General features: G+C 36.6%; 3 protein-coding genes and 1 pseudogene across 3 annotated transcripts; all 4 read right to left on the bottom strand.

Annotated features, from left to right (window-relative positions):
* Window positions 1-652: 652 nt before the first annotated feature.
* LOC137944296 (1-aminocyclopropane-1-carboxylate oxidase homolog 1-like) lies at window positions 653-3,505 on the bottom strand. Its single transcript, XM_068789939.1, has 3 exons — window positions 2,745-3,505; window positions 1,753-2,074; window positions 653-1,114 (listed from the first exon to the last, which is right to left on the bottom strand). The coding sequence occupies exons 1-3, from the start codon at window positions 3,293-3,295 to the stop codon at window positions 866-868; spliced, it is 1,122 nt and encodes a 373-aa protein (XP_068646040.1). The 5' UTR covers window positions 3,296-3,505; the 3' UTR covers window positions 653-865.
* A 1,503-nt stretch (window positions 3,506-5,008) lies between these two features.
* On the bottom strand, window positions 5,009-7,426 carry LOC137944574 (1-aminocyclopropane-1-carboxylate oxidase homolog 1-like). Its single transcript, XM_068790258.1, has 3 exons — window positions 6,812-7,426; window positions 6,183-6,504; window positions 5,009-5,420 (listed from the first exon to the last, which is right to left on the bottom strand). The coding sequence occupies exons 1-3, from the start codon at window positions 7,360-7,362 to the stop codon at window positions 5,172-5,174; spliced, it is 1,122 nt and encodes a 373-aa protein (XP_068646359.1). The 5' UTR covers window positions 7,363-7,426; the 3' UTR covers window positions 5,009-5,171.
* A 480-nt stretch (window positions 7,427-7,906) lies between these two features.
* LOC137944572 (protein NRT1/ PTR FAMILY 4.6-like) lies at window positions 7,907-10,839 on the bottom strand (annotated as a pseudogene).
* A 2,893-nt stretch (window positions 10,840-13,732) lies between these two features.
* LOC137944617 (uncharacterized) lies at window positions 13,733-16,769 on the bottom strand. The gene is made up of 4 exons (XM_068790312.1): window positions 16,507-16,769; window positions 16,051-16,196; window positions 14,595-14,713; window positions 13,733-14,135 (listed from the first exon to the last, which is right to left on the bottom strand). The coding sequence occupies exons 1-4, from the start codon at window positions 16,719-16,721 to the stop codon at window positions 14,034-14,036; spliced, it is 582 nt and encodes a 193-aa protein (XP_068646413.1). The 5' UTR covers window positions 16,722-16,769; the 3' UTR covers window positions 13,733-14,033.
* Window positions 16,770-21,628: the final 4,859 nt, after the last annotated feature.

Below are 21,628 nucleotides of genomic sequence, written 5' to 3'. Positions count from 1 at the left end.
AAAGCAGCATTTTTCTAAGATTACAAAAAGATGAGATGGAAGATAGATGGTCAAGGAAATCATGGTCCTAACTCTAAATATAAAGGTTAGTTGGGGTTGATCTCCATGATCTTTGTTATAAATCCAAGTTAGATTGTATGAAATATTTGGTGATTTTACCACTAAAGGACATTCATACAGGAACATAAGATCCTACTAAACTCGCCGTTAAGTACGTGGAGATATAAATTTGGTCGAACCAGTCCAAATTTGAGGGGCACAGGTTTAAGACAGCTTATGAAACTCATTTCCCATTTCTGAATCAAGTTTAAAATCCATAACCCAAATTTGATAGGCACGAGTATGATTCATAGTACTACAAAAAAAACATATCTATTGGCATAAAAATGTGAGAATTGAATACCAAGTTCAGCTTAGCCTTGACAACTAAGTCCAGTTATTTAACAAGACTCATTAGGTTAAACTCACTAGGTCTTAGTGTCAAACCCAAACCCAAACTCAGATAATTAAAATGTTCAAGAGTATAAGTCCCAATCAGTCTTACTTCCAACTCAAGCAAGGTTTAACTCAAATTAAAGGGTCAGATAACAGGGTTGAACCTAATTTAATCACCCCTATTTGAAATAAAAAAATATCTCATGCTTCTGTTAGAACAACCTTTCATGAGACCATAGAAACCAAGTTTTATTTAAAAGCAATCCTGATCACAGTTCACAACTAACACTTCTTTGAAAATATGTAAACTGGAAGCAATTTTATTTCCACTAAACATGCTTCAACAAGTCTAATGTTTCCTACGAATGAAGAAATTTGGCTCATCCTAAATATCTAATCCTGTCTGAAATGAGCACTATAATCGCTAGCATCATAGCTTAAACTTGTCTAAGGCAGGCATGCCATCCAGACCCTTTCCATTGTAATGAGAAAGAAAATCCTGCAAAGGAATCTCCTTGTAGATGGGAGGGTGGTCTTCAGTTAATAGCTCCTTGATTGGGCCATACATTCTTGTTGGTGACCTATTCTTGATGAAAAAACAGGCTATAGAGATTCTTGGTCCTACAGGACTGGCTATTACCCTGTGCTCCACACTCTTGAATTTCCCATTTGAGACCAGCTGCAGCAAGAGAGCAGTTGAGTAATGAAAGACAAGTGTAGAACACTTTTGGCATAAAAGAACACTTCTAGTGCAGATAATCGCCTGAATGAAAGTAGACTTAACAGTCTCTCATATAAATCAAACACATTCCCACTGGATTCATGCATTAAAAGAAAAAAAAAGGGACTCGGAGGTGATTTACCAAAGTAGAAGCATGTTCAAGGAAATAAACGAAATAAAAATTGGTGAAACCATAAAAGTATAAGTTAAAAATTCTCCTTTGTGTTATACTAAGAAATTTACAAAATTCAGAAATCTTTCACTCTGGTGGCCTAGCTCATGAACTAGACAAGTTTCGTTCACCCATGAGTGTGAAATATATGCAAATGACCATCTTTGTCACCTCTATCAAAGATTGAATCATTCAATCCGATCTCAATTTCTGGGTGTTCGAAATATGTCTAGTGGTTATTGTTTTCCTCCACTTTCATCAAATATTCCATATTCAAGAACAGAGTCCCAACGGAACATGTTAGACTTTACCTGGCAACATGTGCTACACAATCTTCAACAATAACTTGTATTCACTTTAACTTGGACGAGGTAGCACTTAAAACAAAGTATGAGGACCAGAAGGTTGAGAATCATTAGCATACCTGCAGAAGATCCCCAATGTTGACTACCAGAGCTCCTTTAACAGGGGTGACATTCATCCAGTGACGTTGATGAAGAACTTGGAGGCCACCAATATGGTCTTGGAGAAGAATGGTGAAGAAATCTGGGTCCGAGTGCTTGCTAGCGCCTAGAGTCAGTTCTGGCTCAGGGCAAGCAGGGTAGTAGTGTAAAAGAAGAGCTTGGCCTTCGGCACAACCTATATTTTGCAGATAGGATGACCGCAAGCCAAGTGCTTCGGAGAAAAGATCCAGCAATGTGTTCCCAAGCGCACTAACATTCTTCCCGTATTCGATTGACTCCTCTCTGTACAGATACCCAGTGAGTGTCAAGTCATGAATGCATAAATGGGATCATCAATCCTCTCAAACGTTGATGTTAATTTTAGTTTTTAAAAAACACAAAAACAGAATTGTAAAACCTAAACCAAACCAGGTTGTTGAATAAGGTTCACTAGACAGGTTTGGTCACGGGCTCAGACTTGAACCTTCTGCTCCCAGTACCTCTTCCATTCCCTTTCTTTCTCGTGGGTAGGGATGGGCACGGCTCAGGTTGGGATCGGGTATACTAAAACCTGAACCCAAACTTGATCCCTGATCTTAAAAGAAAACCCAAAACAAACCCGAATCATCAAACCGTACTTGTAACCTCATCACCGCCCCGTTCCCGTAAACCTAGCTTAAACCCAACCCGAGCCACTCCAACTCTTTGTCATGGTGACCAGAGCCCTTCCCCCTGCCGGTGGTGGAGACAAGAGAGGGGCCGGCCATATCAGGACCTAAGCTCTCCCTGATCTTTGATTTTTTATTCTTTGAAACAAAGATATAATTGCGACATCATCGATCTCAACTGTCAGCAGAACCTTATCGAGGTCTGATTTTATAGCATTGTTCCAGATGCAAAGGGTAAAAGAAATTTTCATTGATTGCAGAAGCCTAATATATACGCTTTTCACTGATTGCAGTAGAGATACTACCTGAAAGTGAGTGGCACATCTTGGGGATCCAGGGGTTCCGGAGCCGTATCAAAATACAAAGTGTCTCTCCAATTTGCTGTCCGTACCTTGTATAGATCAAAATTGCTGTTGAACTTCACTTTAGCTTTCGAATCCCTCGAGTAGAATTTTATTTTTTCCACATCAGGCAGCTCATGAAATCTCCTCCCACCTTCAATCATCTCATCCAAAACACTCTGTTGGATTCCATGGTTCACCACCTGGAAGAAGCCCCAAGTTTCACATGCCCACCCAATTCTCTTCACAACCTCTTCCCGTCGATGACTCCCTTTTCCAGCACTCTCGAGGTCGATGATCGGAATATCGAGCTGACCCACTTCACCATTGTCAGACCTCAGCCTTCCAGCGAGTACTTCCGGCGGCTCGATGAAGAAACGAGGAATTTTAGTAATGCCAGCATCCACTAATCCCTTCACTCCTTTCTTCGATTCGTCGAAGGCCTTTATCTCTTTGTCCCGATCATACTCTAACCCAGGTCCGGCAGAGTAATACCCGGCATCGGCTTTTGCCATTTACCCTTCCTGTGATCTTGTGTAAATCGTTGAAGCTGTGGTGTATTAGAACTTTACTTCAAATGTGAGAAGAAACGATTGAGAACTAGAGTGGTGGTTCTCATAAAAAGCTTGCCTGTAACAGCCTAAAACGCTGCGCTGTCAGCTGACGGGGATACAGTTTTTTGCTGGCGTCTTTAACCATCGCTTCATTTTTCGCTGGCGTCTTTAACCATCACAATCAAAATCTATAACGTTTTGAATTCCATTGCCTTCATCTAGGAACCACACCTGCATGACAGCAAGTTAACCAGGCGGCTTCTCAATGACCAAATCGAGCAAGAACTTGTGTCAGGTGATTCTATTCTATCAATTCCATCGTTTGCAAATTCCTCAAACATCCTTTTGCATTTCTCGTGATTGAGGAATTAATTAAAGGTAAGGTACGCTAAAAAATGACGGAATGCTAGCGAGAACATTGTCATGGGCAGAGGGGCCATGGAGTCCACCATGTCATGCTCGATAGCAACGTTTTTCCGGCGTGTCTCGACGACTCCAGCGATTGACATTGAGATAATGGAGAGGACTAGCCCAACTCCAATGCGCTGAAGTAATGTGATGCCGGTGGGGATACCAGTGAATTTGCGTGCAAAGGGGACGAACACCCGTTCGTATAAGGGATGCAGCCGTTACTCGGAAGCCGAAGAGGTCGGGGTCCATGGTGAATCCTTATTGCACAGAGAAGGTGAGAAGCTGTGCCAACGATATATAATTCTTCTCTGGTTTTTTTCCTTCCTACTCCCTATTCCCTTTTTGCTCTTTATCCTCCTCCTCCTTTTTCCTCGTGGAAGAAAAGAAAAAATTGAAAAAAAAAAAGGAAATTTTTTATTTCTCTCAACGCAATTAAGAAATTTGCTAGGAGAGGATACCTTCTCCCACCAAATTTCCCAATTTCACTTGGAATTTTTTTTCTATTTTCCCTTGTTCTTTTTTCCTTTTCTTCTTTATTCTCCTTTTCCCCCCTACTTCTCTTTTTTTCTTCTTCTTCTTTTTTCCTTTTTTCCTCCTTTCTTATTTTCCCTTTTTTTCTCCTTTTTTTTCCCTCTTTTCCTTCTCCTATTTTTCTTTTTATCCTTTCCTTCCTCCTTTTCCTTTTTTCTTTTTCTTTTTTCCTTTGTTTTATTCATCCCCTTTTTCCTTTTTGCCACTCCTTATCTTTTTTTTTTTTGTCCATATATTTGTTTCCTACTATCCCTTCAATATTTTTTTCTTCTCTGTTTTCCCTTTCTCTTCAATATGTTCATTTGACCAGTCTTATGAAACTCATTTCCCATTTCTGAATCAAGTTTAAAATCCATAACCCAAATTTGATAGGCCTGAGTATGGTTCAAAGTACTACAAAAAACAAATATCTATTGGCATAAAAATGTGAGAATTGAATGCCAAGTTCAGCTTAGCCTTGACAACTAAGTCCAGTTATTTAACAAGACTCATTAGATTAAACTCACTAGGTCCTAGTGTCAAACCCAAACTCAAATACTTAAGAAGTTCAAGAGTATAAGTCCCAACCAGTCTTATTTCCAACTCAAGAAGGTTTAACTCAAATTAAAGGGTCAGATAACAGGGTTGAATCTAATTTAATCACCCCTATTTGTAAGAAAAAATATCTCATGCTTCTGTTAGAACAACCTTTCATGAGAACATAGAAACCAAGTTTTATTTAAAAGCAATCCTGATCACAGTTCACAACTTACACTTCTTTGAAAATATGTAAACTGGAATCAATTTTATTTCCACTAAACATGCTTCAACAAGTCTAATGCTTCCTATGAATGGAGAAATTTGGCTCATCCTAAATATCTAACCCTGTCTTAAATGAGCACTAATATTGCTAGCATCATAGCTTAAACTTGTCCAAGGCAGGCCTGCCATCCAGGCCCTTTGCATTGTAATGAGAAAGAAAATCCTGCAAAGGAATCTCCTTGTAGATGGGAGGATTGTCTTCAGTTAATAGCTCCTTGATTGGACCATACACTCTTGTTGGTGACCTATTCGAGATGAAAAAACAGGCTATAGAGATTCTTGGTCCTACAGGGCTGGCTATTACCCTGTGCTCCACACTCTTGAATTTCCCATTGGAGACCAGCTGCAGCAAGAGAGCAGTTGAGTAATGAAAGTGTAGAACGCTTTTGGCATAAAAGAACACTTCTAGTGCAGATAATCGCCTGAATGAAAGAAGACTGAACAGTCTCTCATATAAATCAAACACATTCCCACTGGATTCATGCATTAAAAGCTAAAAAAACATCACTCAGAAATGAAATTTAACTAGAATAGCTACCTAAATTTCTTATTTTCATTCTTCCTTCTTGGAGGTGATTTTCCAAAGTAGAAGCATGTTCAAGGAAATAAACGAAATAGAAATTGGTGAAACCCCATAAAAGTATAAGAAGTTAAAATTCTCCTTTGTGTCATACAAAATTGAGAAATCTTTCACTCTGGTAGCCTAGTTCATGAACTAGACAAGTTTCATTTAAAATTCTCCTGTGTCATACAAATTTGAGAAATCTTTCACTCTGGTGGCCTAGTTCATGAACTAGACAAGTTTCATTCACACATGAGTGTGAAATGTATGCAAATGACCATCTTTGTCACTTCTATCAAAGATTGAGTCATTCAATCTGATCTCAATTTCTGGGTGTTCGAAATATGTCTAGTGGTTATTGTTCTCCTTCACTTTCATCAAATATTTCATATTCAGGAACAGAGTCCCAATGGAACATGTTAGACTTTACCTGGCAACATGTGCTACACAATCTTCAACAATAACCTGTATTCACTTTAACTTGGACGAGGTAGCACTTAAAACAAAGTATGAGGACCAGAAGGTTGAGAATCATTAGCATACCTGCAGAAGATCCCCAATGTTGACTACCAGAGCTCCTTTAACAGGGGTGACATTCATCCAGTGACGTTGATGAAGAACTTGGAGGCCACCGATATGGTCTTGGAGAAGAATGGTGAAGAAATCTGGGTCCGAGTGCTTGCTAGCGCCTAGAGTCAGTTCTGGCTCAGGGCAAGCAGGGTAGTAGTGTAAAAGAAGAGCTTGGCCTTCGGCACAACCTATATTTTGCAGATAGGATGACTGCAAGCCGAGTGCTTCGGAGAAAAGATCAAGCAAGGTCTTCCCAAGCGCACTTATATTCTTCCAGTATTCGATTGCCTCCTTTCTGTACAGGTACCCAGTGAGTCTAAAGTCATGAATGCATAAATGGGATCATCAATCCTCTTAAACGTTGATGTTAATCTCAGTTTTTAAAAAACACAAAAACAGAGTTGTAAAACCTAAACCAAACCAGGTGGTTGAACAATGTTCAATCAGAGTCGTCTAGTCCGTTGTCTGGGTCAGAGCATATGAAGAGTTTTTATGTCAGAACCTAATCGAGGACTGATTTTATATGCTTTAAAAGGTATATGCTTATTCAGTATATGCCAAAGGGTAAAACAAATATTCACTGATTGCAGTCGAGATAGTACCTGCAAGTGAGTGGCATGTCTTGGGGATCCAGTGGTTCCGGAGCCATATCCAAAAACATAGTGTCTCTCCAATTTGCTGTCCGTACCTTGTATAGATCAAAATTGCTGTTGAACCTCACTTTAGCCTTGAAATCCCTCGAATAGATTCTTATTTTTTCCTCATCAGGCAGCTCATGAAATCTCCTCCCAGCTTCAATCATCTCATCCAAAACACTCTGTTGGATTCCATGGTTCACCACCTGGAAGAAGCCCCAAGTTTCACACGCCCACCCAATTCTCTTAGCAGCCTCTTCCGGTTGATGACCCCCTTTTCCAGCACTCTCGAGGTCGATGATCGGAATATCGAGCTGACCCACTTCACCATTGTCAGAACTCAGCCTTCCGGCGAACACTTCCGGCGGCTCGATGAACAAACGAGGAATTTTAGTAACGCCAGCATCAACTAATCCCTTCACTCCTTTCTTCGATTCGTCGAAGGCCTTTACCTCTTTGTCCCGATCATACTCTAACCCAGTTCCGGTAGAGTAATACCCCGCATCGGCTTTTGCCATTTCCCCTTCCTGTGATCTTGTGTAAATCGTTGAAGCTGCGGTGTATTAGAACTTTTCTTCAAATGAGAGACAAGAAACGATTGAGAAATACAGTGGTTGAAACGTGTGGCGCTCGCTGTTCCCATAAAAAGCTTGCCTGTCACAGCCCTCAAGAGTTATCACAAGACAGAGATTATCCAATTTCGTGTATTCGTAGAATAATTTTCACGTCCATTGGTCTATCAACAGGACAGGGAGGTGTACTTCATTCTCATGGGTCTTATAAAGAGAGACAAAAAGGAGGATAGGAAACTTCGATTAGAGAAAGTGGAGCAACCAACCACACTGTCACTTTTTTATTGTTTTTATGTTGGCATCACCGAAAGAATTAGTAGATCGTACAGATGACCATATGCAAATTCTTTTCTTAATATATTTAAATGATTTCAATTCTTTCAAATGTTTCCAGTACAATTGATTTCTCATTGCATTTCTCATGGTTGCGGAATAAAATTAAAGGTAAGGTACTCTCAAACAATCCCTCCCACCCCAACTAACCCCCTGCTCAAACTTTTCATAGTTCATCGTTCTCATCCGCTTTTTTCACCTCCACTTCCTTGTATCTGTACCATGAAGAGCACATATCAAGTAAAAGCCAAAGTTGAACACACTCAGTGCTGCCAAGAGCCAATAGAAGTAGTTCAGTTGGTCCCTGTTCAAGTAATTGCTGGCCAGCCACCCTCCGCTAACCTTGTTCACCGCATTCACCACCACTGAGCTCAAGTAGTAGCTGAATGCCAAAGAACACCATGATATGGCAGTCCCCAGTGACTTCATCCCCACTGAACTCTCTGCATAGAAGAACTCCATGAGTCCCACCAGTGTAAACATGTCATCTGCCCCAAAGATTGCATACTGGAATGCTAGCCAGAACACTGTCATGGGCAGAGGGGCCATGGAGTCCACCATGTTATGCTCAATAGCAACGTTTTTCTGGCATGTCTCGACGACTCCGGCGATTGACATTGAGATAATGGAGAGGACGAGCCCGACTCCGATGCACTGAAGTAATGTGATGCCGGTGGGGATACCAGTGAATTTGCGTGCATAAGGGACGAACACCCGGTCGTATAAGGGAACGAGGGGGACGACGAAGAGGAAGGGGATGACAGGAAACGATGCTGTCGGCACTCGGAAACCGAAAAGGTCGGGGTCCATGGTGAGTCCTTGTTGCACAGAGAAGGTAAGAAGCTGTGCCAGGCATGTTTTCATGAAAATTGTGCTGAGAATGATAGGAAGCGTGCGGATTATAATTTTTGTTTCCTCAACATGGGTCACTGTGCAAAGTCTCCAATGTGATGTTGAATCACAGGGGTGTTAGAGTTGATGTCTAATAATAATAAAATAAACATCATAGAAATAAATATTAAATCTTCCATAATTTTTTTTATCATGAGAGTCATACATATATCATAGAATTGAAATAATAAGAATAAAGAGAACATACCTTTCATCTTGAAGAATATAAATAGAACTTGAAGTGCACTAGATAACCTTTTATAATTTGTTTACAAGTGATAAGCTTGCTCCCATTCAGCCAAACTGGGTGTGCAAATAGCCTTAGCCTCATTTGTAAGACCATTGAGGAATTTATAGATTTCCAAAAGGTGTGACACTAACGACTATTCATAAGGATACATCCCCTTAGGAGAGATACATCCTCTAAGGAGAGATACATCTCCTTATGCCCAAGGGATGTGTCCAGTCAATGCACCCAATGAATCTACCTCTACAGGGGGATGTGTTGGCCATTATTCCCTGTATTGAACATTCAATGATAAAACATCTAGAAGTGGGCCCCACGCCTTTAATATCATGCTAATTTTATTTTATAAATAATATAATATAATTTTATAAATAATATATTTAAAATCATAATTCCACCACGGGGTTCTTCTGGATTGCAGCTCTGTCCAATAATCCGCATAAAGAAAAAAAAAAACAAGGGTCTTAAAGAAAGCTCTGCTCCATTTTCTGTTAAAAACCCAGGATCATCTGCTTTTTGTACCTTAGTTGATGAGTTCTCTTAAGGATTTCAGTCTCATCCTTAAGAGAACCCCGGTGGCTCCGCTTCTTTATCTTCAACTTCATGTAGTTTTTCGTCTAGGGCTGGTACAGGGAGCTTCCGATTCCTTCCAGCGGCTACAAACACCTGGTGAAATACGAAACATTCAATAATTAGTTGTCATGCCCAGTCAGTTTTTGAACAAGAATTACCAAGTCAAGAGGGCCTATACTCACAAACTCAACGGCTATGCTCATTGCTTACCTGCAGTACCCAAACAATAGGGCTTCTTCCATCAGGAATGTTAATTTTATAAAAAAAATTCCCCGAGAAGACAAAGATGACGCCCACAAAGAGAGCCATGGCGCAGATTCCAAATGCCCAAGCCCGGCCTTTGTTAGTACTCACCCACACCACAAAGGTGAGACCCAAAGCAGACCCGAAGGTGAGGCTGAAGACGAACCAGTTGAAGAAGCTGGAGAGACTCTTGGGGTCCCTCTCATCAAATTGGTCAGCCCCAAGAGAAGGCACTGATGCTCTGATCCCACTTGCTCCCAGTGCAACCAAGTATAAGCCAGAGTAGAGCATGGCCAGTTGCCCAGTGCTTGCAGCCTCACATGCGCTGTTGTTTATTACAGCTAGTTCTCTGCAAGGGGTTGGCTTCAGTACATCAAAGTGAGATTGCATAGTAAGTGTAAGGTACCCCTGGCATAGAATTGCAGGAAGCCGGAGTTAGAACTCTCAACTTCTGTCTAAACTGCGGAAAGTTAATTTCTAGTTTCTGAAAGCAGAAAGCAGAAAAGAAGCTTCAGTAACTGGTTGCAGGGACTCAAGAAGGAAAGACTGATCGGACAGGATGCTTACCACCATCTCAATGCATTCGAAAAGGATGCATGTCTTGAATCTATTCATATAGGTATCAGATATGAATCCTCCGAGAATGGCCAGCAAGAAAGCAGTCCCCATATAGTTTGTGAGAGTGTTGGCTGATTTTGTTAGACTAAAACTCATAAAGCCACTGAAGTAAGTTACTAAGCTCACTGCATTTGACATGAATGCCATGTTCTCCACTGCCTGCCTGCCTGTAAAGATAAATCGACACAAAAAATCCCTTTCAGCACAAGAGCTAGAATTACAAAACCAAGTTTGGTGAGAAAGAGAGAGAGACAGAGAGTTAATTTTTATAATTGTAAACTAATAGTAAGAGTAACAACATGTTAATACTTGTGCATAATATGAAAGCATAAACAATAAGATGCATAACAACTAAGATGCTCAGTCAAACTTTAACTTGGGTAGTTGGGAATATACTATGTTGTTTATATACTTGTGCAACACTTGAAGTGTCCTATAGGATAGTTTGGGACTCACAAATATATTTTACTATTATAAGTATTACAGTTTGAGACCGTTGTTGTTGCATTCACATGCATCTCCCACAAATTTCTTAAGTGTTATATTGTGTACTTCATTGACTAATATGCACTATGCTCTGGAAACAGAATGTGGTACAAGCACGCCAACTAGTTATATTGAAATATATTCCATACATATTGGAGTCACTTAAGTATCACTTTTATTCATGTTTTAAAAATCCACATTGTGAACTGGCATTGGACTGATCAATCAACATCTGTCAATGATCAATCAACCAAAAGTGCACAAGCAAAAAATATAAAGCATGATCAATCAATCAAAATCAATTGATCGATCAACTTCTTGAGACTGATCGATCATACATAACTTTGCCAACTAGGGACATAAAGCATGATCGATTATAGCAAAGTCATTGATCAATTACACTTGTTATGCACTGTCAAAAGGAATTTTGATTGATCGATCAACTTGATTTTAACTGATTTTTCCAAGTTGAACCAAATTTTGAAGGAAAGAAAGAAAAAAAGGTGAAGAGACAGAAATCTTCTGTCTAATGTTGGCTGACAAAGGGTTTCCTATTCATTATCATCTATTTATGTGAAGTAAGCCAATTCATTTTTTAGCCCAAATTGTCACTTGTCGATCACTTGCCAAATGGGTCCTAGGGTTTATGATGTTTAAAACGTAAGGGATGTGCGTCAGTCATTTGTTTTTGAATTGTCCTGTTCAATCGCACAACAATCCTCTTCGTTTAATTAAAAAGAACAAGTCGTCCATCGTTAGAACATGATTTAAAAAATCTGGATTGGGAGGGGAGGAACTATATCACCTACTAAGTTGCTTCAGTTTAACCCTTAACCAACCATTTAAAATAAAATAAAGAGTCAATAAAAGATTCCTACTAATCTACTGACTCGGACTACAGACTTGGGTTTTCAATAGTGTCTCAATTAAAAAAGTTAAAACTCGATATGCTTAGCTGAGGATATTCTAAGAATTGAGTTTAGTGCCTTTCACTAGAAATGATAATCCTAGGAAGAAAACACTAATTATATTTTTTTTAAAATTTATGAAAACATTACTATGATCCTTATAGGATATTGCCTAAATTTTACAAAAAAAATTATAATTAATATAATCTCCTCAAAATTGAAAATTTATATTTGGTGTGTCACTAAATTAACTTGGATTTGGACTTCGGCATTATAGTATCGTGCAAGGAAGGACTTAACTAGTTAGACCATGTTTTGTTTCATGTTACAATACAAGTTATTGGATTCCCTCAACTCAAAAATGTGTCGACTCATATTTTTTAGAGTCTTCTTATAGTGATGGCATTGCGTTAGTATCGCCAAGCCGTCCTCTCTTAAACTTGTGAAGGTTGAGTTTCAACTTCATCTCTACCAAGTCAACTCGATTTTGAAGTTAAAATTATACCCTTCCTCTTATTTAAAAATATGTAGATATATAATATATTATAAAAAACTATCATAAAATATTATATAATATGAATATATTTTTATGTAATGAATATTATTCAAATAATATGATATACAAATAATATAAAAAAGTTATTATAAAATGATATAAATTCTTTAAAATAATTTTTTAAATATTTTTATATAATTTTACATAGTATTATGTATAATTTTAATTTTAAGTTATTAGAAACCATCATTGTTTAAGAGTTGAATTGATACAAATACTTCCTTAAGTAAATCATTAAATTTAAAATTAATTTTTAGTAAATTAAAAAATAAATAATAAAATAATAAATATTATTTTTCAAATATTACTAATTTTATAGTAAATAAAAATAAGTAAATTATAAATTTTACTATAAAATGTAATTTATAATTTTTTAAAATTTTAAAATAAACTAACTTCCTTCTTTACTCAACCATTGATAGGTTTTCTATGGGAACATGCCCCTAATTAAAGGATAAAATGAGTAACCGTCTAAGCTTCAAGCGAGTCGAGTTGGGTTAATTCTCCATTAAATGCACCTGCTTGCAATAAAAAAAAATATTTTAATTTATAAATTTATTTTACTTATTAATTTAATATAAAAACTAATATATCTAATATATCGAAGAAATATAATTAATTTATATAATTTAAAATAAAATTTTGAGTTACATATAAATAAAAAAGTGAGTGATAAAATTCAAAAAACATATACCACTACAAGAAAAATGACTTTTTTTGACAAAAAATTTCATAGAAGAAAGTTTATTTTTCGTCGCGAAAGGATTTCTCAATGACTTTTTTGGTCAAGAATTTTCATCAGGAATAACCCACCAAAGAAACAATTGCCACCATAAAGCAAATTTTAATCACAATAATTAAACATTCCTCAATGAAATAATTTCATCAAGATTTTTTTAATTTTTAAAAATAATTCTCAATGAAATAATTTCAGCAAGAATTCTTTTTATTGTGAAATTATTTCAAGAATTAATTTTCCTTATTTTTTTACAAAAAAATCTCAAAGAAATTCTGATATTTTAGATAGGGGTCAACATTTCTGATACTTTAGAAAATCCATTTTCTGTCTGAAAACATAAAGTTCTATTCGATCTGATCCAACATGTTATTGGCCCTAGCAAGGAACATGCAAAGCCCATGATAACTTGTTGGTCATATATCTATCCTTGTGCCATCAAAGAGAGACCAACCAGAACTGATCCTGGAACCAAACTTGGTACTGAGTAAAAGATAATCTCACAAGATTAAAACAAGTCCTAGATTTTCTTATATCTTAGCAGTCAGTAGAGTGCTGATCCTTTCCTACAAAATGGTTTGGAACATGATTTACTCAATGAAGAGATTTTCTCTTGAAGACAACTGATAATTAAAAAATAATACAGATAATAACAAACAGAAGGTCTCAAACTCTTTAAAACATACAAGAAATAGAGAAGGGTAACATCTGAATTATAACTCTGATGGGAAATGAGTTCTCAAACCATGAATACTACACCTGAATTACAATCTTGATTAGGTTCAGCTAATTATCAAAGACAAAATAACTACTTTAGCTCAGGTCTCTAGATACCTCAACAGAGATCCCCACAAGAACTATTACATAAGGAATCTCCAGACTTCAATTTCATACCACCATTGTTGGAAGAAACTAACAGTATGATGAAGAGAGTTCTTACCCAGTTGTATACCCAGCAAAAAATTTCAGAAATATAGCATAGCAACACATACAAAGGGATCACACTAGGGGCATCTTGATGGAACCTCAATAGAAGGAGATGCTGTACAAGAGTTTCCTCCTGTGCTGCTTCTCAAATGCAGTAACTATGTCATCAATGTTATCCTCCCATGAGTCTGTTGCCTCAAGCTGCATTCAATATCCCAGAAGTTAGCCTTCTCAATTATTGAACATCTATAAACACATGAAGCACAACCAAATTGATCACAAAAGGAAAAAGGGTAACCTCAATTAGCAAAAGTTGCAGTTTCAAATTGTATGACGATAGTATTCACCAAAACTAACTAGTTTACCAATTGAACTTGACTAAAAATGTATGCAAAGTTAAACTGATAATATGCACATATTGGGGTTCCATATGCTATGTTCGTCTTTTCAAATACTCTCATATCTTAAGAATTTTATATATGATATGCATAGATATTGAGATACTTGGAAGGAACCAAAGTTAACAGCATGTGACAGCAACCAATACAAAACAAGTTCAGAGAAAACTAGGTGTTCTTCTTTTGTGGAACAAAAAACAAACTGAAGATGCTTCACTTATTTTTTTTTTTTTTTTTAATAGTTGAAGAGTTAGTGTCAAACCTCTTCGCATAATTCAAGTGCAAGTCTTGCCCCCACAGCCGCCTCCTCATGGTTATCTTTAACATCCAAATTGAGCACTAATACACATTTCATGAGTACATGTTCTCTATTGTGAAGATCTGCAGAATTCATGGACATGCTCTTAGCTCCTTATAACCTCCACAAAGCCAAGTTTGATATTCTGCTTCTATGCTTAAATTTCTAGAAGGGGCATTCAAGAAAAGTTATAACAAGAAAATTCCCCCATAGCCAAAGAGCAACTTCAACCACCATCTCAGTACATGAAGAGCTCAGAAATCATAGGACCATCAATCATATGAAACAATCTCAGCCGATATTTTGCCACAAAATTGGAAATACAACAGCATGGCAGCCTATGCATGCAATTTCAAACCCATCCTTTTTGTGTGTGTGGGTGTGTTGATGTCCTGTCAAATTTGCCTATACATGGATATATTGCCCATGCTTAAAATGATGTAGTCGAAAATATTCGAGATATTAGGCTTAAAAATGGTAGCTTGTATATCTGGTAGTTCTTGACAATCACTGTGGATTCAGATGGAGGATTTCACTAGGATGCCAGACCAAAAAAATGATGAAACTGTTTAAGGCTCAAAAGGAAAAAAAGCATAACATTATTTAAGTTGAAGGAAAACCAACGATGAAGATGCACTGAACACATATAGGTATGCTGCCCAAAAGCTCATCAGGCAACCTATCCATCCTATTATATAATCAGAAAAGTTGCACATTTAGTCATTTGGCCACCAAACAGTAACCATAGCATGCAGTATACTTTATTCTGTATGTAGGAAGAAAAAAATCAGGTCGTATTTCAGATGTCATAAACTAACAGATGGTTCAGTATACAAAATGTATAAGAAAAACCATACAAAAGTAATCAAACAATTGAATTAATGCCACATATAGGACTGCTTGTTTTCAGTAGCTATCTGAAGTAGATTGTCATTGATTTTACAATAGCTAACCTACTACAAGGCAAGAGAGGAGGTTTGAAATGACATACAAATAAAAGACACACCAAGAAATGCAAGCAAAATCAACGACTCTGACAGAAACAGCAAAATTGAAGGATTATAAGCTCAAAGAACAGAATCACAATGATAGTAAGGAACAAGGCAGTAATATGCACTAAGCACTTGGCATAATAGTTAAAATGAACTAATAGTTGGCGAAAATTAGGTTCTTTCTCTGCAAATTAATATCGGAGAGTTCAGGTACATGAGAAAGGCCATAAGCTTGAAGAACAAATGACATAAGATTCTCTACCCCTTTGAACAATAAGCAGAGTAGAACTAGTAACAAAAGAAAAAGTAAAATCAAACACAAAGAGGATTATTTTCACAATGCAAAAGTAATATCCTTTTATATTATGTTTAAAGTCTGGCACGAGCAAGTTAAAGCAGTTGCAAAGAAATAATAATTAGCATATAACCTTCAAGTACCATATCAAAGACCTTCTCTTCAAATGCAAACACTACATCAAAACAACCATCAGCAGCATTCTGTTGCCAACGCTGAGGGGCTAACTTTACAGATGAATTCCTTTTAAGCATGGGAAGAATCCCATTTCTCCTGTATCTGAATGAAACGTCAAGGATTCAGGAATTTAATCAAATAGGTAGCACTATAGTAAATCAACTTTCCTATTTCAAAGGCAAAAGAACAGCAGCACATATTTTATACACTACGAGTGAAGCTAGTCCCCAAGCAGAGAACCAATTCCGAGCTTGAGCTTGAGGTCAATTTTCTAAAAAGCATAAATTGACACCCACGACCACACTACTCGAACCATCCTCATACCGACATTTTGGGTGCACGAACTAAGTCTCGAGCCTTAGGAATAGAGAACAAGAAGGAGACAGAGGAAGGGGAAGACCAAGAAGGATACAGTTCCGAATCCCTGCGACGGAGATCGTCCAGCATCTGCTTGTAAGGGGTTCCGAAGTCATAGACGTTGGGCTCACGGAGAGAAGGACCGGGGAGCTTCACATGGGCCCCTGTTCCATAAGAATAGACGTCGAAGCCTTGCCTCTTGAGGAGAGAATGAGCTTCCATACTACGATTCTGGTTTGAGGAGCAGACCATCGCGTGACGGAGTTTCATCTTTCTTGAGGTTTCCACGCTCTGTAGTTCGTACAGGGCTACAATGAATCGTCAGTCTATCGAAGCGAACCACGCAAGTGCGCACACCGGCCTATGTACTCTGCGCATTGACAAGCGTATCGGATTTTCGAAACGTACAGGGACCTCAATATTCGATACATATCATGTATATCGGCTAGCGTCGGTCTAAGGACAAGGCAAAATCCGATACAATATCGAATTTGTGAGACATACGGAAAACCTCAAAATCTGATATTGAGTGTATCGGCTTATATCGGTCAAGGCTAAAGCAAAATCTGATCTATATTGACCCATATGCTCTACATATTAGTGATACGTCCATCCCTAACCTGCATTTCACATAGTCAATTTTATATTATTCCGTATTATTCTAAAAATCTTACTAAAGAGCATAAGTAAGTAAGAGTTGTACCGGAATTTTACCTCCAAGAACATAAGAAAGACATCCTCCTAAACGAAAGACAAGAAGTAAATGAAGGAAAAAACTAAACCAAATTTAATAGGGGTTGATGACCTAACCGTAAATGTCACTGTAGTACATTATCTAGTAAGTGACTCTCCAATTAATGCAATGTGCCTCTCTCACACGCGGACCAATCATCCTCTTCGTCACGAGATCCCGAAACGCATAATAAATAGTTCATTGATTTTATCAATTGACTAATAGACAACAGGCTAAGAGGAAACTTAGAAACAAATAACATAGATTGAGGAGACATGAATGATGTAGAAGTAGATGTACCAATCCCTTGAACCAATGAAACAAAACATCAGCTAAGGTAACATGTTTAATATCATATGACTCTTTTAAATTTGAAATTAAAGATAACATACTGACATATGGGTTATAGCTCCTGAGTCAAGAACCTAGGTGGATGATGGATGCACTCGATGAACATGCTTACCTGAACTAACCAAAGTAGTTGTAGTCGGAGCAACAAATGTTGAGGAAGAAGCAATTGAGAGTTGAGCCATACATTGTACTAGTTATTATTGTTGTAGTAATTGGTGCATTTTGGCTAGTCGTTTCTTTCACAAATCCTTTTGTTCTTTTTCCTATATTTTGTTTGGGGACATAGTTGGTCAATTGTTGGGTGCTCCTTTTGCTAACTCCTATCAAGCATACAAAAGATGAAAAGATTAATTACCAAGATGCACGGATCTTCCTTGACTAATGGAGGGAGGCATTTCTTATGTTTATGAGATTCCCTATAAAACCTGATATTTTATGCATGGTTTACTTCTGATGGATCCCCTCCCCCCCCCCCCCCCCTCCTCAATTTGTTCTTAATAACTTACAGTCATGCAAAATTTTTGTTGGAAGACACCTCAAGTGACATTAAAGTAATAACCTTACCCGTGTCAAGGAGGTGATACAAAGAGTAATTAAATACTCTTCTCATAAGGATGACACATTGGTGTAATTAAAGAAGGTGATGCATGTCAACTAATGTTTTTTTTCTTTTGAAACCTTGCAACCCTAAGTACATTGTAACCTTCCTTCATTAACTATAAATAAAGGCTCAAGGCAAGAGGTAGATAATTAAGTCTCCCATATTCTCTCTCAAATTCGTCCTTGTATTTTCCTCTCAAAGTCTCTTCCTTTCTCCTCTCCTTAGTCGTCCAACTCTCTCTCTCTTCTCCTATCTTCCTCTCTTTTCTTCTCCTATCCTTCTTTCTCTCCTCTCTCTCACCCTCTACTCAAGGACTTTATCATGGGTTCCTAAATCCAACAAGTATGTTGCAATTTATATAAAATCTTGAATTTGGAAAAATGTTCATGACTGATAGCAAAATGGTTTTTACTTTTTTCCCATTTTAACAACCATGGGAATTTTTTGGCCTATGCTTTCCTTTTGCCCTTTTGTAAAATCTTATCTTTTGGTTATATTTATGATTAGGGTAATCTTATTCAGTTGCGAGGGTCACTTGGTATTTTGGAGTTGTTTTTTTACTCTGATAGTTTATGGATGATTGTGTTCTAGGTATAATATTAGAAGGGGACTGAAGGAATTGCCTCAAATTGGAAAAACTCTATGCCAATGTTGGACCTGAGCCCTAATGAATTGAGAGAAAAATTGATCTATAATGTGGGGCACTAAGAAAGAGAATTAAGCTTGGACTTATAAGCAGAGTAGAATTTATGTGAATTCCGATTAATGCAAAAGTGGAATTATTGAAAGTTCTTAAGGGAATTTTTACAAATAGAACCATTAATTTTTTAGGCTTACTTTAATGATGTGATTATGCCATAGGATTCTTGAGCCCTATGCTTCAACACTCTTGTAATGGTTTAAATATCAAATTGGATCATGGGTCTTTTCTTATTCACTCATATGCTTGTTGTTGACTCTTTCTACCTCCATTCAATATTCAATTTAGTTTTAAAATTTTAAAATTTTCTTAATGGATCTTTAAGCTGAAAAAGGGAAGAGCAGTGAAAGTGCTTTTTGAGAGTATGGTTGTTCAAATCCACCAAGATCCAGATTGTTATTATAATTCTTATAGGTATTTTAGTTTTTATGAATATGTAGTCGTATTATTAGCACTTAATTCTTAATGTAAATTATTGTACTTAAATAAAATTTTATTTCACGTTTGTATCAAGATTAACTTTTTAATTATATAAACAAATATTCTAAAGTTACTTTAGTTTAGGTTGGCAGTGTTTTTTATTTATGTTTAACAACCGATATATTATTGATTTGAATGTTAATACTTCAAAGTGATTGGATTCGATATATAGTACAAAGTAATTCCAAGTTAAAAAATGAAGATTGAATGTTAACCTCCCCAAAGATTATTGGAAACATTTCTTTATGATCTCTAAATTTTAAGGTTGTTCCATCTCCATGTCAAGTGGTATCAACATTTTTGGAGAAATTGAATTAGCTTTAGTGAAAAGTAGAAAAAGGTTAATCTTTTATTTCTTTAATCCTAAAATTTGGGTTTACTGTTTGAATGGTTTAGTCACCCATTTAAATTGTAGCTTTGGGTTTAAAAATATAACATCACCAATCTTCAAAACACTTGGGTGATGCAAAGGCGTAACCAAAAATAAAAAATAAATGTTTTTGCCTTTGACATTATTATTTATGGTATTTACATTTATATAATAAAATATTTGCATTTCTTGGATTAATTCATAATTATTATTTAAACTTTCTAAAAGTGCGATGTTTGTATCTTTTTAAAACTATAAAAAAAATAAACTATTCTATTAAGTCCAAGTGATAAAAGCCAATCATCAAATTCCTATTCCATTTTCCTATATGGGATTTCTCATCAATACTTCAATATCTCTATGAAAATTGCAAACATTAAAGAAAGGGTAAATTCATATTTAATCAATTATATCTAAGAAGCCAAAAAAGTATACCCAAAAAGAGAAAATAGAGACTAGAAATGTTAAGTTTGAGAAGTCAAGCTACAAAGCATAAAGTTATAGATCTTTTTGTTAATATAATGAAAATGAAATAAATGTTATGTCATAAATTCATGTCCATCATTTTTCCCGTGCATGGGATGAAATACTTATTCTTGTTAGTTAAAGAAGTCATTATTTATTGTAACGAAACACATTATTAGAGACAAAATGAAATAACGGTGAATGACAAGTATTGAGCTCCTCTGCGAGACCCTCCTTTAATGATATATGTGCAACAATGTTAATCACAACAAAAACAAGTTGAAAGTTCTGTCATGTACACCCATGGATAGGAGAGTAAAAATCAAGGAAGAGGTCGAGGTAAAGGAAGAAGTAGAAATAATTTCAACTTTAGTTACTCTTCCATTCCATGTCAAAATAGAAAGTGCACCTTTTGTAAACTCAATAATCATTTGGTTGAAAAGTGCTGGAATTTACATGCCAAACTAGATTATTTTAAAGCTAATCACGTATCCACCTCTGCCACACCAACAAACAATGAAGTGTCTAATGAACCCACCAAAGGAAAGACCTTGTTAGAAGAAGCCTATACCCTATTTCAAAAATTCAAGAGTTTAATGGCTACCCCTTAGAATACAACTACAACTATTGTTGCCACCTTAGGTGTGTTCTCTTTAATCTCAGATTCTAGTGGTAGCTCTTCATCTTAGATAATTGATATAGGTGCCACTAAAAATCTTATTGGTCACATACATAACCTTTCAAATTTGTCACCATGCCCTATGAATCAGTTTCTTTCCATTGTAGATGGATCTCAACAAAAAAAAATTATGCACTGATACATCACTTTTTCTTCTTAATATCCTACCAAACATCCCATTGTGAAACTAATGAGCATTTATTGGCATATCCTTGAGCCTCTATTCTCAAATACTTGAAAAACTTCTCAAAGTGCTTTGGAGTGAAACAGAGAGCTATTTCTTTTGAAAATTCTCATACTCTTTCATCCATTCCTCTCCTTGCATAAGCATTAGACAAGTTCCTATTCCTTTCAATGTGTTGCAAAGTTGGTCGCTTGGATATCTCAAGGAGAAGATACTCTCCATGCATAAAGGGTGTAAGTTTCTTACCTTTGTTTACATTTTTCTTTTGTGAAAGGTTCGTCTAGAACCTATTGCAATTTAGATAGAAACGAACTAGCTAGAGCTAAAATCTGGCCAATGTCTTGGAGTGATTATTTTATAAGTGTGTACTTGACCGACACGGGGCTTAAAGAGATCCAAAATCTCTTTGATGTAAATTTCAGCTATTAGAGTAAATAATGGAGTTTCCCAAGCACATGTTCTTGTGCAAAGTATACTAATAGGAAAACATAGATAAGAAATAATATTGTGTTATCCTATTGGGAGTGAATGCTTTTATTTTAAAATTACATGAATGCATATTTTACGTTTCCACAGCTTAGTTAAATTTTAATTTGAAAATCTCAATTCACTTC

The sequence above is a fragment of the Aristolochia californica genome, unplaced genomic scaffold (genome assembly GCF_029961685.1).
Source record: "Aristolochia californica isolate CCGP_79_NKW_82.1479 unplaced genomic scaffold, dmAriCali1.0.hap1 SCAF_11, whole genome shotgun sequence".
NCBI classification, from domain to species: Eukaryota; Viridiplantae; Streptophyta; class Magnoliopsida; order Piperales; family Aristolochiaceae; genus Aristolochia; species Aristolochia californica.
Note: the sequence above shows the minus strand (reverse complement) of the source record. Positions and strands in the feature narration are given on the sequence as shown.

What these genes read in the sequence shown, in the direction of transcription:
- LOC137944296 (XM_068789939.1), bottom strand. Translation starts at nt 3,295, where the DNA reads ATGGCAAAAGCCGATGCCGGGTATTACTCTGCCGGACCTGGGTTAGAG. An exon ending in GATGTGCCACTCACTTTCAG is followed by an intron (nt 2,075 to 2,744) that starts GTAGTATCTCTA and finishes GTATCTGTACAG; the next exon opens with AGAGGAGTCAATCGAATACG. An exon ending in ACATTGGGGATCTTCTGCAG is followed by an intron (nt 1,115 to 1,752) that starts GTATGCTAATGA and finishes CTCTTGCTGCAG; the next exon opens with CTGGTCTCAAATGGGAAATT.
- LOC137944574 (XM_068790258.1), bottom strand. Translation starts at nt 7,362, where the DNA reads ATGGCAAAAGCCGATGCGGGGTATTACTCTACCGGAACTGGGTTAGAG. An exon ending in GACATGCCACTCACTTGCAG is followed by an intron (nt 6,505 to 6,811) that starts GTACTATCTCGA and finishes GTACCTGTACAG; the next exon opens with AAAGGAGGCAATCGAATACT. An exon ending in ACATTGGGGATCTTCTGCAG is followed by an intron (nt 5,421 to 6,182) that starts GTATGCTAATGA and finishes CTCTTGCTGCAG; the next exon opens with CTGGTCTCCAATGGGAAATT.
- LOC137944617 (XM_068790312.1), bottom strand. Translation starts at nt 16,721, where the DNA reads ATGAAACTCCGTCACGCGATGGTCTGCTCCTCAAACCAGAATCGTAGT. An exon ending in CGTCGCAGGGATTCGGAACT is followed by an intron (nt 16,197 to 16,506) that starts GTATCCTTCTTG and finishes CGTTTCATTCAG; the next exon opens with ATACAGGAGAAATGGGATTC. An exon ending in CACTTGAATTATGCGAAGAG is followed by an intron (nt 14,136 to 14,594) that starts GTTTGACACTAA and finishes TATTGAATGCAG; the next exon opens with CTTGAGGCAACAGACTCATG.